Source organism: Pelodiscus sinensis, chromosome 2 (genome assembly GCF_049634645.1).
Source record: "Pelodiscus sinensis isolate JC-2024 chromosome 2, ASM4963464v1, whole genome shotgun sequence".
Classification (NCBI taxonomy): domain Eukaryota; kingdom Metazoa; phylum Chordata; order Testudines; family Trionychidae; genus Pelodiscus; species Pelodiscus sinensis.
Window position 1 is genome coordinate 136,044,575 of NC_134712.1, and position 25,045 is coordinate 136,069,619.

At 41.1% G+C, this 25,045-nt stretch overlaps 1 protein-coding gene across 5 annotated transcripts in view; it reads left to right on the forward strand.

Annotated features, from left to right (window-relative positions):
• Positions 1-25,045, forward strand: part of ATPSCKMT (ATP synthase c subunit lysine N-methyltransferase) — a 58,030-nt gene that overhangs the window by 8,181 nt on the left and 24,804 nt on the right. For 3 of the 5 annotated variants that reach the window (XM_006111034.4, XM_075921486.1, XM_075921485.1), the window contains 2 exons: positions 4,019-4,202; positions 4,382-4,646. In XM_006111034.4, coding sequence (XP_006111096.2) covers positions 4,019-4,202; positions 4,382-4,416 — 219 coding nt within the window. In that variant the 3' untranslated portion in view covers positions 4,417-4,646. Of the gene's footprint in view, positions 1-4,018; positions 4,203-4,381; positions 4,647-25,045 lie in introns of those variants that run through there. The other 2 variants (XM_006111036.4, XM_006111035.4) reach the window with 1 other exon arrangement.

Below are 25,045 nucleotides of genomic sequence, written 5' to 3' on the forward strand. Positions count from 1 at the left end.
CTGTTGTCACATCTTGAAACTTGTGGAGAAGATATAAACCTCAATTTTGTTCTTTTGAAATTTCGGTTTGTGCTCTGCCTCATGAAGTCCCAATTCCAATATAATCAGAACCATAATTTTGTGAACTCTTATAAACTCTTACTTAAATTATTTGGAAAAGTTAATGGAATGTTCAGCTGAAATTGATGTGTAGCAAATTTTCAGTAAAATAGTTTTTCAGAAAAATTTTTTCAGTAAAATAGGGAGGATGAATATTGACTAGTTTCAACTCACTTTTGTGGACTTACATGGCAAAGAATAGAGTATCGAACATTGTTTATATACTCTTTAAAAACTGAAAATACCTCAACTATTGAATTGTTTAACATCAGTTAGAGATGTTAAAGTATGTTTAACGTAACCGTGGAAGTGCTGAAATTTAAAGCTGGCTCCCCATGCGGACCGGCTCTTGCCTATCCCCTCCCCTGTGCTGCTGCCTCTGTATCCATGTGTACTGGGGGCCTGCTTGTAACTATGAGGGTTAATCAATGAGCCCAGGATCATTGGTTAACCAAGTACAGTACATGGTTACACTTTCACATCCCTAGTATCAGTTCATAGTACTGCAGTAATCTACAGTTGCCTTTGTAAAGATTAATATAGTTGCTAGTTCACAAAGCATACAGGGAAGTTGTTTTTCACTTTGAGGAAGTTGTGTATCACCTATAAAATGTGACTTTCAAATGAAATTGTATGGCCGTTTAAAATTGCTGCAAAAACGGCACTTCAAGAGAGATCACTTTTAATGTTACAGTACATGGACTTATTCAAGCTTTGAAAGAATATTTTTGTCTTTTTTTCAAATGTTATTTGGTTATATTTTTCCCATTTTTCCTTCTCATGTTAAGAAAACAGAATATTATATTTACATTTATAACTGATTTTTTTGTATGTTACGAATGCACTCAGCTCCCTTTTACTTTTTTCATTCATTTTGCTCTTCTTGTAGAGTGTAGGATTAAACACTGTTGTATTTGGTATATTGAAGGAAAGTCTGCATTATCAAGTGTTCCAGCAGTTTTATTGGATGCATTCCCAAGAGACTCAGTGATTAAACCAACCATTTTGGTTGATTTACTGCAGTGTAGCAATCTTTATTCCAGAAGAGGGCAGTAGATGCCTTTGTTACAGCAATATCTGTAATTACAAAACAAAGTGTTCAATTGCATGATTTTGACAAGACTGTCATGTAATAATTGTTCTTTGAAGCAGTTAATGTGTGAGGAAATTAGACCACCCTTTCTGAACAGAATGATACCATGATCACACTCTGGCTCACTTGCTCATACAGATATATATGCAGTTAGAAATTCTGTAGCCGCATTGCAGAATCTCCAAGGGCAAAGGTGCAGAAGTAAATAAGTAAATGGTTACACAGAAAAACAAATGTGAGCAACTTGATCAGACATACTGGTTTGGAACAAACTTCAGAATTAGTAGCAGCCTAAGATGGGGTAAATTAGTTATCTATCCTGATGAGGTAGAAGAAAGAGTCTTAACCTTTGCAAAGAAAAAGTATTTTACTTCATCTAATTATTGAGATGGTATTTTTTTTCTGAGTCCTTCTAGTAATAAAATACTTCAGACATTTGGGCCCATTGCATTTAGGGAAACATTTGTAACCATACCAAAAACTAAGTAAGTTTTGAAGGTCTCCGTTTGTGGAATGGCCTATTGACAGAAGTGTAGTGGTTTTAAGAGCTCAGCCTCAGGATGCTTTATAACACATTTTCTCTATCCTTTTTTCTGTGGATGAATGTATTTTATTACTTGTAGGAAGATCAGTTAGAGCATTGGCCTAGTTTGAAGCCATAAACATACAGTTCTGCTTTTTTATATTGAACATCTAAGACTAATTTACGAAGACAGAGCCCAGATTTATTGACTTTTAGGCCGTACTGTAAGATCTTTGTTCTCAGGAGCTTTCTCTGAAGGAGAGGATTGATCTCTGTATTTTGTGAGTGGATTGAAGGGAGAGGATCTTATCTGTGGTGGATATCAATATGTCTAAGACATTTATTGTTACTCATAATTTTATAGGTAAACTAATTTATTTTAAGATTTTTTTTATATTTCTAGTTTGTCGACTGAGGGATTAAAGTTATAACAGGATTATAATGAACATGTATAAATATCAAATGTAATTATCCCTGATAATGTAGACATGAGACACAACCACTTTATGTTTTGTATATTAAGAATTAGATTAGATGCCTATTTATGCGTGCTTTAGTAATTTAATTTCTATACAGAATTAGTTTCATTTTCAGGTTTATCTTGGCTCTATAAGAAATAAAGAAATATCAATGTGGATATTTACAGTCTTTCTTTCTTTATGGAAAACATTAAGAGCATTGGACACTTCATTAGTTTAAAGTTATTTTTGGTAAAATGTAATTTCATTATCTGAAAAGGAATCCTTTTGAAACTTTAATATAGCTATTAATAGAATGATATGTAACAGTATTGTACAACTAGATAAATTTTTCAAAGTGGAATCCATTTTGCAGCCTTTGATAATGTTTCTCTACATTTGTCTTCTGGCCATAGTGAAAAAAATGTCTTGTGGTCTGAGGCCACTGATGACATGGAGAATCCCATATAAACAATTTGATGTAGTTTTAAGAAACTCTGGTTCCTTTTAACAGAATTGTTACTTGATATATCTGACTTATTTTAAAATGGGTTTATGTGCAAAAATTAGTTTTTTTCTTTATTACATGGTCTTTTATTTAGAATTTTAAAAAAATCATAGTAGACAAAAGGAAATATATCTTCATACGACACTTACAACTAGTCTGTGGAATTCACTGCCATAAGCAGTTTTTGAGTCAGAAATCTAAATGGTTAAACATTAACATGTATAAGCATACTGTGATCCCTTTACTGAGCCAGGATACAAATTAGAAGGCCTGTCAGCCTTCATGTTTCAGGTCATAAAGCAGTGAGCATTTGGGATTAGAAATTTTTTTTTCAGGTCTAGATACCTTATGGAACTCTTTCACGTTCATTTGAGCATCTGGTGTAAGTTATTGAAGATAAAACAACCACTTACATGTATCATTGGTCTGGTCTGTCAAATCCTTTTGGGATAGAGCCAAGGAGACTGACCTCTCTGTAGCATTGTTTCCTTTTCAATCATGAAATTATTCAGCGACTCCACCTTCTAGCACCATTCCTATTGATTTGGGTCATTAGCCATCAGCGATGCATTGACTTCCTTAAGAGCTGTGATAAAGGCATGAAGCAACATAGAAGCAGTAGCCTCTAAGGGTACGTCTACTCTAGCTCGTTAGTTTGAGGTAGTAGGATATTTAGGGCAAGCGGCGTTGCAAATGAAGCCCGGGATTTAAATAGCCTGGGCTTCATTTGCATGTTCCCGGGTGCCGCCATTTTTAAATCCCCCTTAGACCAAACTCCGTGCCCGCAGCTACACGCTGCATGGAGTAGGTAGTTTGATTAAAGATCCTAATTCGAACTACCGTTACTCCTCATTCTATGAGGAGTAACGGTAGTTCGAATTAGGATCTTTAATTCGAATATGCAAATAATGTTATCAGTACTCCAAAAGTTTGTGAATGGGTTTGCTGGTCTATGGTATAAAAAAGTTTGGGATCCACGGATCTAGAGAAATTTAAGAGTCAAAACTTGTGAAGTATGTTCCCTACACAAGATTTTCTGTTTCAAGTACAATATAGCTCTCCACAAATGTGATAGATATAAGTTGTAAAAAGTTTTATATAAACTTAAAATGTTCTTGATCTTTGCAATATTTGGAATAAATTAAAGACTATGTTTTGGCTTCATTTACTCTGTATTTGCACATCAGAGTTAACATATGACCATGTATCATAGAAGCTTTCTAAAAATAAAACAGCAATCTTCAAACCTTAGATTTGTTTTGGGGGCCTGACGTAGTTTCAAGAGTGAACACTTCTGTCTTGTACATTATCTGAAAGGCTTTTGTGTTGCTCGGCAGATGCCACAGTTGGAGAAGAAGCTTGAAGAAGAACTTGATCACAATGCCAGAATTGTTGCTTGCCGTTTTCCTTTCCCGCATTGGATGCCAGATCATACTACTGGAGAAGGAATAGACATGGTGTGGGCATATGACTCAAAAACTTTCAAAGGAAATTCTAAACGATACTCAGAAACTGTGCAAAGTACGCATCCTGTGTAAGATTTCAGGTTAAAGAAATATTGTTAGCTACTTTAAATGGTGATCATCTGATTTGGTTGTTAGCATACCAAAATTTATCATTTTGTTCTTAGTATTTATGAAAGTGGTGGGAGGATAACAGTAAGTAACATTAAATGTTTTTCAAACCCGTTTCATTGTCAGGATGTCCTGTGGTGTTAAGCAAAATTGCAGTGTAATCTTATGGGACAGCAAAGACAAGGCTGGTGAACATGCAAAACTAAAGGTATGCAAAGGAAACATGCAAAAAGCTTGTATGCATTGATTACAAGAAGAAAGTAAAAAAAAAAAGTAGATATTTTAAAAATTACTTTTAATATGAATAGTGGTAAGATGTAGACAGGGTACAGTAACGTTAAGGACACATGCAAAAACTAAATGCTCTATTAAAGTTGTTGTTTTGACTGTTTCTTGTCTGACCTTATTTTGACTTTTCAACATTTGTGCTCAGAAACTTATTCTTTTGGGTAGTCTGATGTGGTATGCAAGCTGCTTTACAGAAACAAGTAATGACTTGGAACTTGAAATTCAAAAGTGCAAGGCAGAGAAGTCATTTATAGATCTATAAGATTAGTATAAAATGATAGCATTCTGATCTGTCAGTCAGTGGCATCTGCCTTACTTTGACTTGTATTTCATTGTTCAAGGCAGTGCAGAATTAGTCCTGGCCTTAAGTAGTTTACATTCTAAATTCATAGGCTACGTCTAGACTGGCCCCTTCTCCGGAAGAGGCATGCAAAGCAGGCAAGTCAGAATAGGGAAATCCGCGGGGGATTTAAATAAACATGGCCGCCGCTTTTTTTCCGGCTTGGGGAAAAGCCGGAAAAGAGCGTCTAGACTGGCGCGATCCTCCGGAATAAAGCCCTTTTCCGGAGGATCTCTTATTCCTACTCGCCAGTCTAGACGCTCTTTTCCGGCTTTTCCCCAAGCCGGAAAAAAAGCGGCGGCCATGTTTATTTAAATCCCGCGGGGGATATTTAAATCCCCCGCGGATTTCCCTATTCTGACTTGCCTGCTTTGCATGCCTCTTCCGGAGAAGGGGCCATTCTAGACGTAGCCATATTGACAAACATGTAAGAGTCATAGAGGGAAAAGGAAGGATCTGTGTTATAATAGCAAGATAACACAGCTACTTAGCCTCGTTAAATTGAATTATTTTAATCAACTCCTTTTAGGTAGAATTGCAGAAACAATGATTGAGGAGAGATTTCTACTGGTTATAGGTGTTTGCAAATTGACTTTACACAAGAGTCACTCTACCTCTGCTGACAAATGAGAGAAAACAAACATAAAGGTAATCCGTGGAGGAAAAGAATTATCCCTGTTCTTCTGCTTATCAGAAAGGTCTGAGCCCCTCCCACCATTTTTGTAGAAGGGCCTTTTGGGAGACAAGAGCTAGTATGAAACCAGAGGAGATTGAAATCTGTAATTGAGGGGGAAAGAAAAATTTTAGTCACTATCTGAAACTCTGAATTTAGTTTTGTTAACACTTAAACTTTTATAATACACTTAAAAGAAGAGCTTTTTTTAAGAGACTTGGCAAAGCTGTATGTTTGAGGCCCAAGCAGCTAGTTTCTAGTCCTCCAAGGTCAAGGAAGGCTGGAGCCAGAATGGAACACAAGACCTGGATGCAAATGCAAAACACAATCAGAAGCCCATCCCATTTCTCCCTACAAAATATTCAGACTCTCTTTCTATATCAGTTACTATGGTCCTTAAACATGATTCTCATTTATGGTCATATTTTCATCTATGTCCATCATATCACAGTACAGGTTGGACTTCCCTAGTCTGGCACCCTCAGGACTTGCTGGCCCAGGGTAGGTCATATCTGGCCCCCACTGCTACTGGCTCCACAACACTAGATTGGCCGCAGGTCCTGCTGCCCTGCAGGTCCCCGTCCCCACCCTTTGCCTGCCATGCCGGGCAACCTAGCTCGCAGCTTGCTGGGCTCCTGCCATGCTGAGCAGTGCAGATCAGCTGAGGAGCCCTGCTATGGTGTGCAACTCCCGGCTCTTCCAGGCAGCTCTGCTGCAGTGCGCCGAACTTCCGGCCCTTCTGGGCAGCCCAGTTGGGGCACGCTGAGCAGCCCTGCTTTGGCACATTGGGCTCCCAACCCCATCGAGCAGCCTCACGGCCCAAGATCCCCGACTTCTCAGCTGTGGGGATCTAGGGTCCTGGTCCCACTGGCAGCTTGCCAGCAGCCCACAACCCTGCCAGTCCTCAGGGTTCTTAGGCACCAGTACTCCACCAGGATTCTCTGGTTCTAGACCACAGATGTTGCCGGACCAGAGAATCCTGGTTTACAGCGGTTCAACCTGTACTCTGTTTAAAAACTAAGCCAGATAGATTTGCCTTAGCAATTTTAGTTCTTATAAAGAGAAAAAGGCTTTTATTCTCTCACTTATGGTTTTGGATAAAGATTTTCAGTTCTGTTTTCTTGTTCCTCCTTCCCATCTTTTAAAGAAAATCCCATCCCTAAAAGAGTGCTCTTTCTGCTGCCCCTCAGGACTGAGGATATTAAGTATCAATTATTTTATTAGTTGATTGACTAGTCGTTAAGGAAGGGCACTTTAAGTGCTCACTTCCGGCTCAGGCTGCCGTGTGGCACTCTGCACTCTTAAAGGGACAGAGAGGAGCTGGCGTGCAAAGACGCTGGCTCAGTCTCTAGTCCCCCTCCAGGTCTTAGGATAACCCTCCCGCTGCTCCTCTGCATTTTTAAAGGGACACAGCACGAGGGATCGGGGGCAGGGGGGCCAGCTGCCACTGCTGCCTCCGTTTTAAAAGTACAGAGTGGTAGCATGAGGGTTGTCCTGAGATCTGGCGGGGGACCGGAGAATGAGCCAGCGTCTTTGCACGCAGGCATCTCTCTGTCTCTTTTAAGAGTGCTGGGGGTGGGGAGGGGGAGCAGTCAAGTAGTTGATAGTGCTTCCTGATAAGCTCCTGCTTATTGGGTAGTTGACGACTCCTTTACATCCCTGTTCAGGACCATGCATTGGCATGTTAATTCTTTTAGATGAGTGTGTAATTTTAGAATATTTTTAGAAACCAGCTTATACAGTTTTAAAAAATATTAATATTCTATTCTTTTCAAATATGATTGGACAGATTAACCTCTTAATAGCATATGTAATATTTACTTAGCATTTCACACATTTATTTTACACCCAAAGTTTTGTGATAGCCCTTGATCTTTGCTCTTGATTTTTGACCCAGTCTACTTGTATGCAATGAGTTCATTGTCAGCTAGCTTCATAAAATGCAATGCATGATTCTTACTATCTTGGACATTTGGCTATAGGAACAGACTTAGGGCTCTTATTTACAGGCTGCTGGAAGATAAATCTGCAGTTGTTGTCCACACTGTAAACAAAAGTTAGATTGTGTCTAATGGTTAATTTAAAGGGTAATGCTCATAAATAAGGGGTCTCATATTGAATCAAGTTATTTTCTTCACTGCAGCCTCTGTGCCTACATCTGGTGGCACAAATGCACTGAAAAGGCTACTGACTTTCCCTGTTTGGTATTCTGACATGAAGAACTCCCCAGTTACAGTAAAGCTTCTATAGCTGGTACCCACACCAACCACTTGCAGCCCCTGGGATAGTTGAGTGTGGCTGGAAGGGTACAATACTACAGCTTTTCTGGGCTGGCATAACAGCTCCTGAAGGGCCATAGTAGGCCAATCAGAGAGGCCTAAGGATGCTCTAAAGCAGGGGTGGGCAAAAGGGCCTCCGCGGAATGGATCCAGCCCACCAAGCAGGTTGATCTGGCCCATGGAGGCCCTGCCACTCCCTGCCCCCCAGGCCAATTAGGGCTTGGGGACGGGGGAGCGCACAAAACGTCCTCCTGCCCTGGCATAACCATGCAACGCTTTGAAGCACCATGCGCTCCTTGCTGGGCAGGAGAAGACGTCATGTGCTCCTTTGCCCCCAAACCCTGATTGGCCTGGGGGGCAGGAGGAGTGCATGAAGTTTCCTCTGCCCTCCCCCTGCCCCGCGGGGAGTGTGCGGCACTTCAAAGTGCCATACTCTCATGCAGGGTGGGGGCAGGACGAAAGAAGCTTGGCACAGCTCTCTTGTGCCCAGGCCTTTGAAGTGTTCCTCGTAGGGCGGGAGGAGGCTTCGCATGCTCCCCAGGCCAATCAGGGCCTAGGGTGGGGGAGCTGCGTGAAGCTTCCTTTGCCCTGCCCCGCTCCTGCGAGGAGCACACAGCACTTCAAAGTGCCACATGCTCCTCACAGGGTGGGAGGAGGCTTCACACACTCTCCCTACCCCAGGCCCTGATTAGCCAGGAGGTGGGGGAGTGTGTGAAGCCTCTTCCCGCCCTGCCAGGGGCATGTGTGCCTAGTGGGAAGGGGAGGCAAAGAGGCTCCCCCACCCTTAGACCAATCATGGTCTGTAGGTGGGGTAGCCCAGAAGCATCCTGGCCCTGTCCTTTTCGGGCGGCCCGGGGCCACTTCAAAAATTTTTGCCCACCCTTGCTCTAAAGTATACCAGAGCCAATCTAGAATCAATACCATGATCAACCAGCTCCTTTGTGATCCCCTCTATTACAGCTCTGCTCAATAGAGATGAGAATCTGGACCAATAAGACTGTTTTGTGAAAAGGCAGTACTGGTGACAGCAGGTGATGTTTAAGGTGGGCAGAGAAAAGGCAAAATGTTTCTGAAGAATAGAGGACACAAGACAGAGAATTCCTGTTGTGAAATGTAACAAAAATGTGAAAACCTACTTTGGGACTTTTCCTTTTATAAAAGAAATAAGTTATTAATTGGGAAACCAAGGCCAGGAGTAAGTGACCAGTTTGCTCGAAGTTGTGTGACCATGCAGCTTTCTGTTAAGTCCAGTGCACTGACTATTGGCTCACGGCTGCATCAGAGATCGATGTCTTTCCCTAAGCCCCAAAGCTGCTCTCAGTAGGGAGCTGTGTGTTGGGACTTGTGGGAAGTGGCCAGCAGTAGGTCTGGCTCCTAAGCAGGGCACAGCAGGGCTCCACACACTGCCTCTCTGAGCACCAACTCCACACTCCCATTGTCTGTTTCTCTCACCTTATCCCCATTCTGAACTGGGTCCAGCATGGAATATTAGGACAGGTAGGTACCAAGTTGCCTGCCTTAGTGCTGCTGACCAGGAGCTGCCCCCAAACCTGGAGCCACTTCTTGTACCCCAAACCTCTCATCTCATGTCCCACCCCAAAGTCCTCCCTCAGTCCGAGCCTGTACCCTCTCCTACATCACAGTTCCCAGGCCTGAGCCCCTCCCCAAATCTCAAGCCCCTCTTGCATCCCAAACCCCTCATCCCTGGTTCCACCTCAGGCACTCCAAACCCATGTCTCAACTCACAGCCTCCTCCTGCATTTGGAATCCCTTGGCCCCACCCCTCAAGCCTGGAGCACCCTTCTGTACCCCAAACCCCTCATCCCCAGTCCTACTATCCACTCAAGGTCCACAGCCTCAGCCAGAACCCTCATCCCCTACCAGTATCTCAACTACCTGCCAGAGGCCTCGCACATCCCTTACCCCCATTTAGAGCCCTCAGCCCCATCCTTGCCACACACTGTCCACGTGCAGAATGACTTGTGATGCATCATCTTCATCTTGGTGCACATAATGGAAGACATTCCACACATTAACATAAAAAGAGGGAACACTGGCAATGAGGTGGCAAAATTTGCAACCAATACAACATTAATCAAATAGTTAAGTTCAAAGCTGATCACAAAGAGTTACAAAAAGATCTCACTACATTGGATGACAAAATGAAAGATGAAATTCAACGATAATAAGAGCAAAGTAATGCACACTGGAAAAAATCCCAACTATGCATGCAAAATGATAGGGTCTAAATTAGCTGTTTTCACTCAAGAAAGAAATCTTGGAGTCACTTTGGATAGTTTCCAAAACCATCCACTCCTTGTGCAGCAGCAAAAAAATCAACAATGTTAGAAGCCATCCGGAAAGGATTAGAGAACATAACAGAAAATATGCCACTGAATAATCTGTGGTACATCTATGTCATATATTTTGTGATAGTTTTGTCACCCTTCAGAAATATATATATGAAAAAAATGATTAGGGGGTATGGAACAGCTTAAACAGAGATTAAAAAGAGTAGGACTGGTCCTCTTGGAAAAGAGATGACTAAGGGCGATATTACAGAGGATCTATACAATCGTGACTGGTAGAGAGGCAGAATAAGGAAGTTTTATTTACTCCTTCACATAACTCAAAAATTAGGGATAACCCAATGAAATTAGTAGGCAGAGCATTTTGAAACACATAAAAGGAACTACCCCTTTACACAACACATGGTCAGCCTATAGAGCTTGTTGCTAGAGGATATTGGGAAGGTCAAAAGTTTACCTTGATTTTAAAAAAGAGAGAGATACATTAATGGAGGAGAGGTCATCAGTGGCTTAGTCAAGATGCAATCCCATGCTCCATACCTTAGGCTTTAGTCCACACTGTGCTTTGCTGTACATTGGACTATCCACATTTGTCATCCTTACCTATCAACTGCCTTTCTCTCCAAATCTTCCCATTTTATGTTGAGGTGCTTGATATTGTTCAGAACTGTTTCCATGTTATTTGTGGTCTTCCTCTCTGTGAATTTCTGGTTTCTGCTCAAGGGCAGTATTTAGTAAGTGATCTTTTTCCATCCTCAGCATATGTATCTGCAATTGATGTCTTCTTTTGTAGATAATTTGTGAAAGGGTGGCTTGTCCAGTAATTTTTCTAACTTCTTCATTAGTCTTCTTATCTCTATATATTATTCTGAATATTTTTCTGAGCCATTTGTGATTAAATGCATCTAGCTTTTGTGTATCTTTCTTGGTATGTTGCCATATTACACTACTATTTGTTGTGATTGGTGATAAAAGTTGCTTTGTACACATTCAGATTTTTCTTGTGGAAGACATGTTTGAGTTGCCACGTTGTTGTGAGTCTTCCAAATTCAGCATTTGCCTCCCAATTCTTCTTATTTCCTTGGAACTTGAACTATATTGGCTGATGGTACTTCTAAGATACATACAATTATCCACCTTCTCCAGATTCTCCTCTTCAGTTTTGATTTCTGTCTCTGTAGCCTCCATTAACATGACTTTGCATATCTTTGCATTGAATCTCAGACCTATCTTTTCCATTATTTTTTACTTTGTGTGTGCATTTTTGTAGTCTGTTGGTATCTTCATTGGTAAGAGTGATGTCATCAGCGAAGTCTAGTTCAAATAGCCTTGAATTGTTCCATTTTAGGCCATATACATCAGTGTTGCATTGCTTTAATCTCTAGTCAGTGACTAGCATGAACAGAAGAGGAGACAGGATGCACTCCTGCCTTGCACCTGCCTTGATGCTGAATAGTTGATGCAATCCATTTCAAAGCAACATTTTGAGTTGACATAAAATGCCTTCATAAATGTTGATTAATTTGGTTGCAATTCCATATTGTTCCATAGTTTTCCATATTGTTTCTCTATTTACACTATCAAATGCCTTTTGAAAGTCCACAAAATTGATGGCAAGACTGCTTTGGAATTCAATTGTATTCTCAATAATTTGTCTCTGGGTGAAGATAGCACGTTGTTTAAATCCAGATTGTTGTTCATGTAGGATGGTATCCATTTTTCCTTTCATTATGTTCAGGAGACTATTGCTAATATTTTTTCCTGCAGATAGAAGTGCTACTCCCCTACAATTTGAGCAGTTGTTTAAATCATATTGTTTTTTGATGATTTGATTATGATACCAATGGTCCATATTTCCTACACTTTCTCCTCTGTCCATATTTTGTACTGCAAACAGATGACTAATTTCACATCTTCACCTCCATATTTAAACATCTCAGGAATAATGCCATCCAAACCAGGTGCCTTGTTATTTTCAAACTCCAGCAATGATTTTTTTTTTACTTCTTTGATTTTTACCTTAGACACATCTATATTTAGGTCTGATGGTTTATCATTGTTAAATTCTAGTCTTGTAATTGGTTCTGGTTGGTTTAGCAGTTCTTTGAAATGTTACATCCATCTATTTTCTTGTTCCTCCTGTGTTTTCAGAATTTCTCCTTATTTCCCTTTCACTGGGACACTTCTGAATTTTGATCCATATCCTGTTAACTGTTTCAGGATCATGTAGATGGTTTTATGTTGTTTTTTCCACTGCTTTTTCAGATTCACTATCCTTGCTTTCTGTCTAATTTTACATATTTTTTTGCACTGTTTCCTTAGTGGTTTGTCAAGGTGCCTGTAGGTTTATTATGTTTCTTCAGTTGCATGTTGTACTAGGAGAACTCACTGTTTTCTTTTTTTGGCTATAGTATTCCATGTCTTTTCTGAGATCCACTGTTCTTTGTGGCTTCCTCTCTTTCTACCAATTATCTTTTCAGCTGCTTTTAGCATATCTATTTTGAAAAGATCCCAATATTTTTCCACTTAATTTTGTTCAAGATCTTTAAGAATCTCAAAGCTGTTCCTGACCTCTGTTACTCCTTTCATATCCTGCAATCTTATAGTTTATGTGTATTGAAAGCTCTGAGTTTGCATTCTTCATTTTTGTGCATTTCGAACTTCAATTTGATGTTTGCTTTCAACAAGTAACGATCGCTCTCTATATCTGCTCTTCTGGATACTCTGTTGTCTAGCACTGATATTTTCCACCTCTAACTAACACAGATATAGTCAATCTCATTTGATGTATGACCATCTGGTGAAATCCATGTCCTTTTGTATATGTTTTATGTCGGAAGAAAGAATTGCAGATACAATGCTTTTTTTCAGCACAAAATTCAAGAAGTCTTGTGCCATTTTCTGTCATTATTCCGGTTATATGTGGGCTGATGTTTCCCAACCTCTTCTTTCATTTCCAGTGTGGACATTAAAATCTGCCATGACCAAGACAAGATCGTGGTTTGGTATTTCTTTCATTACATCATTTGTTTTTGTGTAGAATCTCTCTTTATCCTCTTCACCTGCATCATTTATTGGAGCATATGCCTGGACTATAGTGCACTTAATGTGCTGAGAATTGGCTGCTAGTAGCTTATCTGATCTTGGCTGCCAATTCATAAGTGATTTCTTTGCAGCACTATTCGTGATGATCCCCACATCTCTCTTACTTGGTTCCATCTGAATATAATATTGTTTTTTCTCCAGATGTTATCATACCTTGATCTTTCCATCTAACTTCACAGAAATCCTAGGATGTCAAGTTTATATCTGTTCATTTCTTTGATTATGCTAATTTTTCTGCACTAGAGTTGATACATTCCAGGTAGCTAGGTACGTATTCTTTTTGGTCACCAGAATCTGGATAATCAAGTAGGTATTTTCTTGATGGACTTGATCATCCGCTATCATATGCGCATCTGAACACTTTCTGTCCTCCTCAGGCTATGATATATGGTGTATTTGACTAGTTTTTATAGCTAGAAAATATTTTGATGATGATGGGAAGCTACCACATTGACTAACTCTCCTCCTTTGTGATCTGGGCTTGGAACTGGCACTGACAGATTTATTCCGTGCTTCAGTCTTCAATTGCCAAAAGATGGGTCTGGACAACAGTGGATGAATCACTCAATTGCCCTGCTTTGTTTGTTCTTCTGAGGCACTTGGCAGTGGCCGTTTTCAGAAGACAGGATGCTGATCTAGAAGAACCATTAGTCTGATCCATTGTGCCCCTTCTTATGCTCAAACTATATAAGATAATTTCTTAACAGGAAGGCCTAATGAGTGGAGATCTTGATGAGGGTATTTAGGTACCCTCCCCCAACTCCTGATCAGAAGGGCCAGTAATATGTTCTGTGACTGGAGAATATACAGTAAACTTTCAATAATCCGGCACCTTTAGGACCCAAGGGGTGCCAGATTATCTGATAGTCCGGCTCTGCCCCAGGCGTCCCCGATTCAGCTGCTGCTGGTCAGTTTCAGCAGCGGCTGAATCAGGGTCGCCTGCGGCAGAGCAGCTGGGATGCTGCTGGGTTGCTCTGGTAGCGCCACCCCTTGGCCTTGAGACACCAACCTGGCAGCACCCCAGCTGCTCTTGGGGACGCCTGGGACAGAGCAGCTGGGTTGGTCCCGCAGCTATGTGCTTCCTGGAAGCTCTGCCCCGGGCTTCCTGGAGTCAGCCGCTGATCAGTTTCAGTAGCGGCTGAATCGGGGACGCCTGGGACACAGCAGCTGGGGTGTTGCCGGGTTGGTCCCGAAGCGCCACCCCTCAGCACTGCGGGACCAACCTGGCAGCACTTCAGCTGCTCTGCCTCAGTCATCCCCAAGAGCAGCTGGGGTGCTGCCAGGTTGGTCCCACAGCCCCGAGGGGCAGCGCTATGGGACCAACCTGGCAGCACCCCAGCTGCTCTGCCCCCGGCTTTCCCGATTCAGCTGCTGGTCAGTTTCAGCAGCCGCTGAATTGGGGAAGCTGGGCGCAGAGCAGCTCCAATTGTCCGGCTGTCTGGAGCACTTCTGGGTTCCCGATGGTGCCGGACCATCAGGAGTGCCGGAGCATTGGATGCCGGACTAATGGAGTTTTACTGTACTAAGGGAAAAAGTATTTTTCAAACTAAACCAAGCAAAGATATTCATATATGAAATATCTAGTTACAGCAGGATTAAAGAATAATGTAGCCAGTTACAGCAGCTTTTTATTGCTGGGAAAAAATTGTTCATCAGCTATTAGATCCCCTGAGATGTGCTCTGTTATTGCAATGAACAGTGTTTTGGCACTCACTAACTAAAAAAGGATACAAGTCATTTATGTTACTCTCACACCAGGGACAGCCACAATTAGATAATACATTATGTCAGTTGCAGGCTCAAATGCCAATACGGTTTTACACATACATGTGTCTGTTGGACACAAAAGCATTTCTCTAGAGGAATAGCAGTGAAATCTATGGTATTTCTGGAGAATGAAGAAACCCTTGCTATGTCTATAGCACAGTCAAAAGCAAATCATCCCGGCAAGAGAGCTGGCTGTGGATAGAAACTCATTAATTTGCAATAAATTTACGTGAACATTATAGTTATATAGAAAACAAACATATGAAAGTCAGGAAATTAGCATGTTGCAAGTTTAAACAAAAGTCCTTCAGTCCAGACAGTATAGCTGATGGAAGTTGTATAAGTTTTAAGTCTCACTACAGGGTTCGTGAACTCTTTTGACCCAAACTGTTTTCAGGTGGTGGAGTTTGCACATGTTACAGATTCAATTTCTCTGCGTGGTCGGTATAAGTTTATATGCTCTTGAGGGGATTGAATACCATGTTCGCAGACCTGCCAAATATAGGGATTTTCCCTATAAACTGGGTTTTCCTGTAGGTATGGAAGGAAAATCACAGGTCTTTGGGCAGGGGCTAGAACTATATCAAGTATGATTTGTTATATATAGAAGGAATAGAAAAAGGTTTGTGGCTATCTAGTCTAATGTTAAGATGCCTCCTGAAAAAGAACCTGACACTTCTGACTAGTGCAGTTTGCTCCCTCAATTGCTACCAGGTCACACATAAAAATATATTATGAGTCTGATTTTTCATTGCCTTGCCCCTTGTGGCATCATTTACTCCTGCGCAAAATGTGTACAGAATACTACCATTCTGATTTGTTAGTGTTTTACACTCATTTTGCACGGGCTTATGGCTGTAGAAGGAGCAAGGCAGGAGTATGATTGCAAAGAAAGTAATATGAATGTAAATAGCTTCAGTAATTAGGTTAATTGATAATACAGGAAACCCTTGCCATTTATGGTGAATACATTTCAGCATCTACTGCAAATGGTAAAATTCGTAAATACTGGGAACTCACTGCAGTTGTCAGAACCACAGGGAATTCATCACAGGTGCCAGGAGCTGCAGGGAATCTATAGTGAGTTCCCCACAGCTCCTGGCCTCCAGTACTCCCCAAGTTGGGACAAGAGATCCCTGGGAATATGCAGAACCTCAAATAGCAATTCTGTGAATTGTGAGGGTCTATAACATTGATAAAGTTGTGTCTGCTGTTGCTAGACATACTCCTCCCTCCACTGAGTTATCAGCCTCTAATAGTACTTTTCTATGTGAAAATCTGCGGTGGGAGGAGGGGCGTTGCATGGAAGAACCTTTGGTTCTCTGCTTCTACACTCTGCAGATCCCTTGAAAATCTCTGCAGGCACAAATGCTTTCCTTTATGGACACACTGCTTTTCTGTACTGGCTTCTGAATCCCTATGACTGTCCCAGCATTAGAGCTGTGTTTCCAGAGGCTTCTTTGCTGGTAATGCCTCACAGTGCTTTAGTTGCTTTCTTTAGTGCAGATAGAGCTTCAGAGTAAAGTTACTACAGCCTTTGGATTCTAAGGGGTAGTAGTAGTACCAGTGTGTTTATGGGCTTATATTGCCCAGAAGTAGGATAGCTAGCATTTAACCAGTGGCTGGTAGGCTGTGTGGAAACTTATTTACCTTATAGGCTAAGGGTATGTCTACACTTGCACTGTCTTTAGAGAGAGGGATGCAAATGCAGCTGAGCGAAATTGCAAATGAAGCACAGATTTGAATTTCCCACACTTCATTTGCATATTCACGTTATGGCGCTATTTCGAAACAGTGCTATTTCAAAGAAAGAAACACTGTCTAGATGCGTTTATTTCGAAAGAAAATCCTTCTTCTGAAATAACCCGTATTCCTCCTACAACAAGGTTTACCAGTTATTTCAGAAGAAGGGTTTTCTTTCAAAATAACCGCATCTAGACAGCGTTTCTTTTTTCGAAATAGCGCTATTTTGAAATAGCGCCATAAAGCAAATATGCAAATGAAGCTCAGGAAATTACTCCAGACCTCAGCTTGTCTCGTGATGTCTGTTCTCTGACTGACTTTTTCCCTGATTCCAGCCTGATACTGCCTGTGATCTCTGACCCCAACCTGACTCTGACCCTACTCTTGCTTACTGACCACCATATTTGATTTGTGAACCTCAGCCTCACTGTGGCTGCTAGGCCCAGACTGCTTATCTTGATCCCCAACAAAGAACAACACAAGGCACTCAGGCCTGGTCTACACTAGACCAGGAAGGTCAGCTTAAAGTACGCAACTCCAGTTATGTAAAATGCGTAGCTGGAGTCGACTTACCTTAGGCTGAGCCATTGCAGCGTCCACACTGTGGGAGGCCAATGGGAGCAAGTGCTCACATTGGCTTCCCTTACTCCTCGCAAAAGGAGGAGTACTGGACGCCAGTGGGAGCTGCCCCCAGCGTTTGCTTTACAGGTCTATACCAGACTCACTTAAACACCAGAAGATCGACCTCCAAAGTGTCAATCTCCCGGTAAGTATAGCTGTTCCTTTAAGGATGCAGGTGGGGTCTCAACAGACACTGATGTTGAACAAAATTTGATCTTGCATGCACAGGGCATATGCACTTCAAGAATGAAATCTGTGTGGTCAACCATGTAGAGTAATTCTTATTTCCAGACTGTCAGCTTAAATTCCAGCGCATTCCTGATTCTGGGTACGCCAGCTGGACATGTAGCTTCATTTTTTGAGGCAGGCTGTCCTTCCTCTATCCTCTCCAACCATAGAAATTCAGGATTCTGATTCTTCCATGAGTAATTCTACTACAATGGGAGTTTCCATTGAAAATATATAGTGTTGCCATTTCCAGTTGAGTGAACCAATTCTGCTCTATAGTTAGCCCTGTGTGACTTTTTCAGTTCAGTGAAAGCTTTGTGCCTGTGGTTTAATGTTGCAGCCATTATATGCATTTTTTTTTAACATAAAGTGGTTAGTTTTAGTGCCCAGAGGATTCTTGTGTTTTAGAGGGAAGTAGGAGAAGAATGATAATACCGGTACTTGAGTAATTTCCTAGAGAGATTTTATTTCAGGGTTGTGAAAACTACAGAATTATTATATAGATGAAATAGTACTTTTCTCAGTAGAAATTATTTTTGTTTCTATTCTTTCCGTCTCTTAATTTATATTGAATTTCATTTTTTTACAACTACAGTTTCCATTTTTACCTTTCTGTTTTTAAAATGCCATCCTTTGTTTGAATTCTCTCTCATGCCTATTTTAGAATTTGATTTCTGACTTGGATCTTATTTGGATTCTCTAACTGCTTCTTTGTCTGTGAACTGATCCTTTTTCTTCATAGACTCATCTCAATTTCTCATCTCTCTCATATCCATCCCCTTTATCTTATATATTTAGAAAAGTGCGTCTGCCTATCTGTCTGTCTGTCTATCTATGAATACATTTGTTCAAGAGCTCCTCCTAAATGGTAAGAGCTAGGACCACCAAATTTGGTATGCAGCTTTCTCTTGTCATAACTTAAAGCAAGGAAGGGGTTTGATTGTGCCAAGACAATGGGATGTGCCTGGAATTCGATTGTTCTTCATAAAATTGAAAGGGAGGGATCTGGTAGGAGGAATGATTATACTGTAGAATGACCACAGGGGGCAGCAAGAGATTGGGACCAGGAAAGCTATAATCCCATTGGGCCATCAGAAGTAGGCATGGAGAAAGGGACAGCAATCTATCATATATTTCAGAGTTTGTCTGTCTGTCCCCTCAGCTGGGAGTCGTGCACCCCTCTCCCAAGTTTTGTCCTCTGCAGTTGCAACAGCCATGGAGAGATACTTTTCACCTGACCCCAAGCTGCTGCAGTGAGAGGTGGTTGGGGGAGTCTTCTCTCCCCAAAGCAGCTGGCACACTGAAACCCTCATCCCCAGCCTATCCCAGAACAATGATTTAAATGAAGAAAAACAAAACCTGTTTGAGTTAAGGATTTGAGCAATGCCTGTTAAATATTTTAGTTTTTTCATATAAAGCAACTGCCTCCTTCTGCCAACAAACTTTTTTTGCAATTTTTAAAGGCTAAAATACATTTTAGAAATGTCCCTATTTTTGTATTTTAGCATGTATTTAAGTTACCTCCCTATTTCATTTAGCATTCTATATGCTGATACAGTACCACTTTGTTTCCAGTAAATGAAAGAAAAATACATCTACCCACATAATATTTAGACTAAAAAATAGCTTCAGGCTACAGCAATTCTGAATGCTTTGGAAATTTAAGTACTTAATGATTTTACATTATTATTATATTTTATCAGTTGGCAAGTTCATCCAAGATTTTTATCTATTCAGTAGTTTTGTGGGTTTGTTATTTGTTCAGGTGGATTTTTGCCGATTTTCCTTTTAAAGTAATTTGTGTCTGTCTATTTAGAGACTTCCTGTTGAAGTGCAATGCTGATGTTTCAGTTTTAGCATAGTAATGTGCTATGCAGCTTGTGTTAACAACATCTAGTCACTGTAATACAATCCAATGGATTGTGTGTAGATTAATCAGCACTTTAAATTAAACCACTGTTTCAAATTGCACATTAATATTGTTAAATACATTTTATATGTTGCTACTCCTTAATAATGCAGCATGGTTATGAAGACCAGTTCTTTACAAGTAAACTGTGTAAGAAGAGGATTGTGAAGTGAGGATGCAAAGTAAGGATCAATGAACGAAGACCACATTGAGAATGTGATTTCTCTGATTTACAGAGGTATTACCTCTCCTATATCCCAAACATCCTTGGCAGGGCAATTTCTTTATATATGGGATGGTGTGTCAAGATGTGTGGGTTGACAGGAGAGGGATGGTTAAGTAGCTCAGTACAATGCTGCAGCTATTTTTTAGAGATGCCTCTCTCATCCTGAATTAAGGTAGATCCATCTGAACTCTTTAATGAAGCTGGTCCCAGTATTGATGGGCATATAAATAGTCTCCAGAGAATCATAATATTTTTGTATTGCTAGTATCCACACAACACTGTTTCTTCTGTTTTTTCCCCACCAGTCACCCTCTAGGACACAACCCTCTCTTTGATCTTTGGTCCCCAGGTATTTGACTTTATCTTTATTTGATGTTAATTCTTTGTAATTTTGCCAAGACATAAATACATTATTTTCCTTGAAGATCTTTTTGATTTCATTGCCACTTTCATCGAACCACACCTGACACTGTCTTTGATTTTTGCCCAGAGTTTTTTCTGAGGCTTGAAAAGAGATTGACTTGGATATATTCCATTTTTTGATTGTGTTATTGGATGATGATATAATACTATTTTTTCTTCTAAGTTTTCCTTCAGTTTTTCTTGAACAAATAGATACTTTAGCTTTGCTTTGTTTAATTTCGGTTTAATCTGTTCAGTCTTGTTTTTGTTGACAGGCAGCAGCATGTAATGAAATAACATTTCTGACCATCCTATGGTCAGTCCAAAACTTTGCCTCTTGCATTGCTCTGGTGATCTCAAAATCCCTTTGCCTTATAATGACACAGTCAATCAACTATTAGTGCTTTGACCTCGGCTGCATGCAAGAGGCTTATATTTGTTGGTTTAAATTCTCAGCACATGTACTGAAAAGAGGTAGCCAGTGCTGTTTCTCTGATGCCATGGATCACTCCAAGCCTCACTATCTTTTTCCAGTTCTGGAATTAAAGTCCACGAGAGATATGAGCATGTGTTCGGGGAATATAGATTTAATTATGTCACCCAATTATGATAGAACTGCTTATTTTTTCTTCTGTATTGTTCATGGTTGGAAAACAAGCATTTTTCCAATGAGTAAATTCATTAGGCATTAATTTTTGCCCAGAGGTCATTGTTTCAATGGATTTCAGGAAGTTGTTTTTAGTGGCAAGACCACTGCCAATGTTTTTTTTGTCTTCCTCCCCTTTTTTCCCTTTCCAAAGAAAGTATAGTCACCTCTTAGTTCTTTTATGGAGACTTCATCTGCAAGTCTGGGTTAGCTTGGGGTAGCGATAAACACATTTCCTTGCAATTACTGCTGTATGTTTTTTGGATTTTGATGTATCTCTTTCCATTACAGTTAGTGCAGGAGTACAAAACCCCAAGCTCCTAAGTAACTAAAGAAGCTAGTAAACAGGAGGAGCAAATAGGTCGACTTAGGACAATAACCTATACTCTCCAGAGGAAACAAACAAACAGACAAAAACTTCTTACAAGAGTAAAAATAATGCAGGCAATGGTTCAATAGCAGAGTGGTATCTATCCAATTTTTTTGCACCGCATGCAGCATATACAATTACCTATATTGTGGACGGGTAGAGTATGTGTGCATGTTGCAAGCAACTCATGATCCTCAAAGACCAAATATGGGGTCTTGAGCACACAGTGGGTGAACAGAAGGAGCTAAGGGAGAGAGAAAAGGACATAGATGAAACTTTCCAGAACGCTCTAGAGCTGTTGAGGGGAAAGTCATGAAGGAGAACATCAAGCTGGTATGGAGGAAAATGATGCAAAAAGTGAGGAAAATAGAAAAAAAGCATGAACTCTGGAATACCATATATATATAATGCCAGCCAAGAAATAGTTTGAATGGCAACTTGCAAAAGACACAAAAACTAACAATTTAAATACATCAGTAGCAGGAAACAAGGAACGAGGCCACTGTATGATAATGGTACTAAAGGAACATTCAAGGAAAAACTGTAAATCATGTCACTCTTGCAGTACCTGAAAGATCAAAATAAAGCCCTATAATATGAGGCAGAAGCACTAGCAAGTTAACCGATTAAGTGCTTAACCACTTCCGGACTACCTCTGAGCTCCAGCCCGTGGCACTGGTGGGGCTGGAACAGCCCTCCACCTGCGGTAGGCAACATTGGAACAGTAGCTTCTGTTCTGGTTGCCTTGGGGGAAGAGAGGTTCATGTATCTTTATTTAGAAATATCAGATCCCATCAGCTTAGTGTTTAAAACAACAAACTCAATAAAAAGGTGAATTTAAAGCAAAGTAAATTTTATCCACATAAAATATCTGAACATTTTTTCAATGTATTCAAAGTCACTGGCTGTGCTCATAGATATCAATTAATTTCTTTCCGTCTTGGTTAGTATGTTCCCAGGGATGATGATAACTTTAAGACCATTCTATTGTTGCTCATACAAGACTGTATCGTTCTGAAATTTTAGAGAAAAAATCAGTAGTTTTCCTTTGATACAAATGCAGCTTGACCAGGGAATAGTTATTACAAGATTTTTTAAAAACTTCTCTATGGTGCCTGTCAGCGTAAAATCTGATCCATATATCTGTATTAACATAAGGCTAGATTGCACATTAGGCAAGGCCCTGAAAAAATGGAACTGCCCAAAGATAGCACTAAGAGGCATTGTGCCTCTCAGTCACAATTCCTTTCCTGTTTCCTCCTTGTTTCAGGGAGTGATACTTTATTGCTTGTTTAAATGAATAGCAATTTACATCATGCCTCTCATTTGCACAGCTGTGCTGGCTGCAGGTAGAGTCGGTAGAGTCAAGACTCAGCCCATCCAACATCTGTCTGCTCCCCACAGTGAGTGTGTCCCCATTGTGAGCTAAGGCTCAGTATGCCTGGGTATCAGTAGGTTCCTCTTTTTCCTTGCTCCGTCGTGTGCTCCAGAGCACAATCTAGTCTATAGGCTTCATTTATTGCATTTACACTTTAAAAAGAAAAATAACATTCTAATAAATTCAGTGTGTGTGGGCTGCAAATGTGTTCGTTCCATTGTGGGGAGAAGCAGTGCAATATCAATTCATGCAAAATTCTCCTCACTTACAGCTGTGTCAACCCACTGAGAAAATTTGGCACTTGAAGTGCACTTTAATTAATAAGAATAATGATATAGTACGCACACCATGCTTTCCTCAGACAAATATGTATCATTAAGTTTGAACTTACAAGAACAACACAAAACCCAAAACCTACCAACAACTCCAACCCCTTGAAAAAAGATTTAAAGCATTTTTTTAAAATTACGCTTTTTCATGCTAAAATAAGTAGAAAATGACCAGATGAACTTCGCTTAAGCTTTGTTGCTTCTGTAAGTGTCTGATTATGGCATTATCACTACATTGCTGATTAAATCTGACATATTACTTTGGTCCAAACTTTAGGTTTTCCATCATGATTTATCAGTTCTGCTTGTCTTAGGTATTTCTAATGTCTATCACTTTGGTGCAGTGGTGGGGAGGAATACATTTAAAAGATTCCACCAGAGTAACAGTATTTGCTGAGGCTATGTCTACACTGCACAGTTATTTCGGAATAAGCTATTCTGGAATAGTTATTCTGAAATAGCACATCTACACGTTAGGGAAGCCTCAGAATTAGTCTGAGGCAGGCTTTCCTAATGTAGACGTGCTCTCTTGATTTAGAGCCCCAGGAGGAATAACTTAGAATGGCCCTGGTGAGGGGCTATTTCAAAATAGCAGAAGTGGAGTGTCTACACACATCTTATTTTGAAATAGCTATTTTGGAATAGGTGTTATTCTTCGTAGAATGGGGTTTGCAGAAGTTGGAATAAGCTGGCCCCGTTATTTCAAAATTATTTCAAAATAACAGAATTGCTGTATAGACCCTTGCATAGTTATTTCGGAATCATGGCCATTATTCCAAAATTACTTTGCTGTGCAGACACATCCAGAGATTAGATCCTGATTAGATCAGACACACCCTGATCCTCTTATGGTCTTATGTACAGGTGTGTAGTTTAAGCAAGCAGGTAGCCCCATCAGCATCAAGTCTGGGTAATACTTAGTTCTGCTGTGAGTGCAGGGGACTAGACGAGATCAGCAGTTCTCAACTGTCGGGCCATGGCCCGTTGCTAGGCCGCAGACCTCTAGCTGCCTGGCTGCGACAGCTCTGGAGGGTGGGGTACATTGCTTTCGCCACGGCTGTTGGGAGAGGCTGGGGCACGGTCTCTTCCCGGCTGCAGAAGTTCACTTCCCTGTGTGGCGGGAGGGCTGCATGAAGCTGCTCTGTGTGGCCCTCCCTTTGCATAGGGAAGCACTCTTCCATGGCCAGGAGGAGACACTGTACTGTGTGGCTCTCCCACCATGAAGGGAAGCGCTCTTCTGTGCCTGGAGGAGACCCCGGGGCAGGACACACCTCTCCCAACAGCCACGGCAGCAGCGCAGGGTTAGGTGAGGGGGGCGGGGCTGGCTCTGGAGGCTGAACTGGTAGGGGGGAGGGTTATGGAGGCTGGGCTGGGCTGGCACTGAGGGGCTCTGGAGATGGGGCTAATATTGGTTCTTCTTCGGGTAGTCCCCATGGGTGCTCCACGTTTGGTGTCGGGCTGGTCCCGGTGCCGCGAATCGGAGCTTGCCAGAGCTGTTATCGACCAGGTTGCGTGTGCATGAGCAGCTTTCGCACCTTTGAACAGCCGCGTGCGACCCGGTCCCCGCCAGTTCCTTCTCATCCGCCCCTGGTCGCGGACGGAGCTCTCCTCATCTCCTTATTTACCTCACAATAAGTTGAAGAAAGACTTACAAAATAATTTCTTACCCTCTGCAGTTTACTGCTTCGTTCTTCAAAAGAAAGAGAAAACAAAACAACTATGATATATATTTAATTTCTTAGAGTTATAGTTGGAAGCGTAGCTCTCCGACTTCTGCCGCAACAGCCCTCAGCCCCGCGGGCTCATCCTGTCAAAAAAAAAAAAAAAAAGAGACACATGGTAATAACGTTAGGAAGTTAAACAGTTACAATTTGTATATAGTTACCGTTTTTTTCTAGTTCTTTATGGCTACTGTTTCTGTTACATTTAAGTCCATTCTTCAAAAAAAAAAGGAGAAACGGGGAACAAGAGAGCAAGTCAGAATAGAGAGGCGCGAAATAAACCCCTCTCAATCTGTTAAAATGCCGGGTTCTCTCGGTTTCAAAAAATGTGGCATGTGCAGAGAGTCTGTGCCACTCTCTGACGGTCACTCTGCCTGTGTTCGCTGCCATGGGGAGGCACATATCCCTCAGAAATGTGCCCACTGTGCAAAGCTTACAACTAGAGCTCGCAAAGAG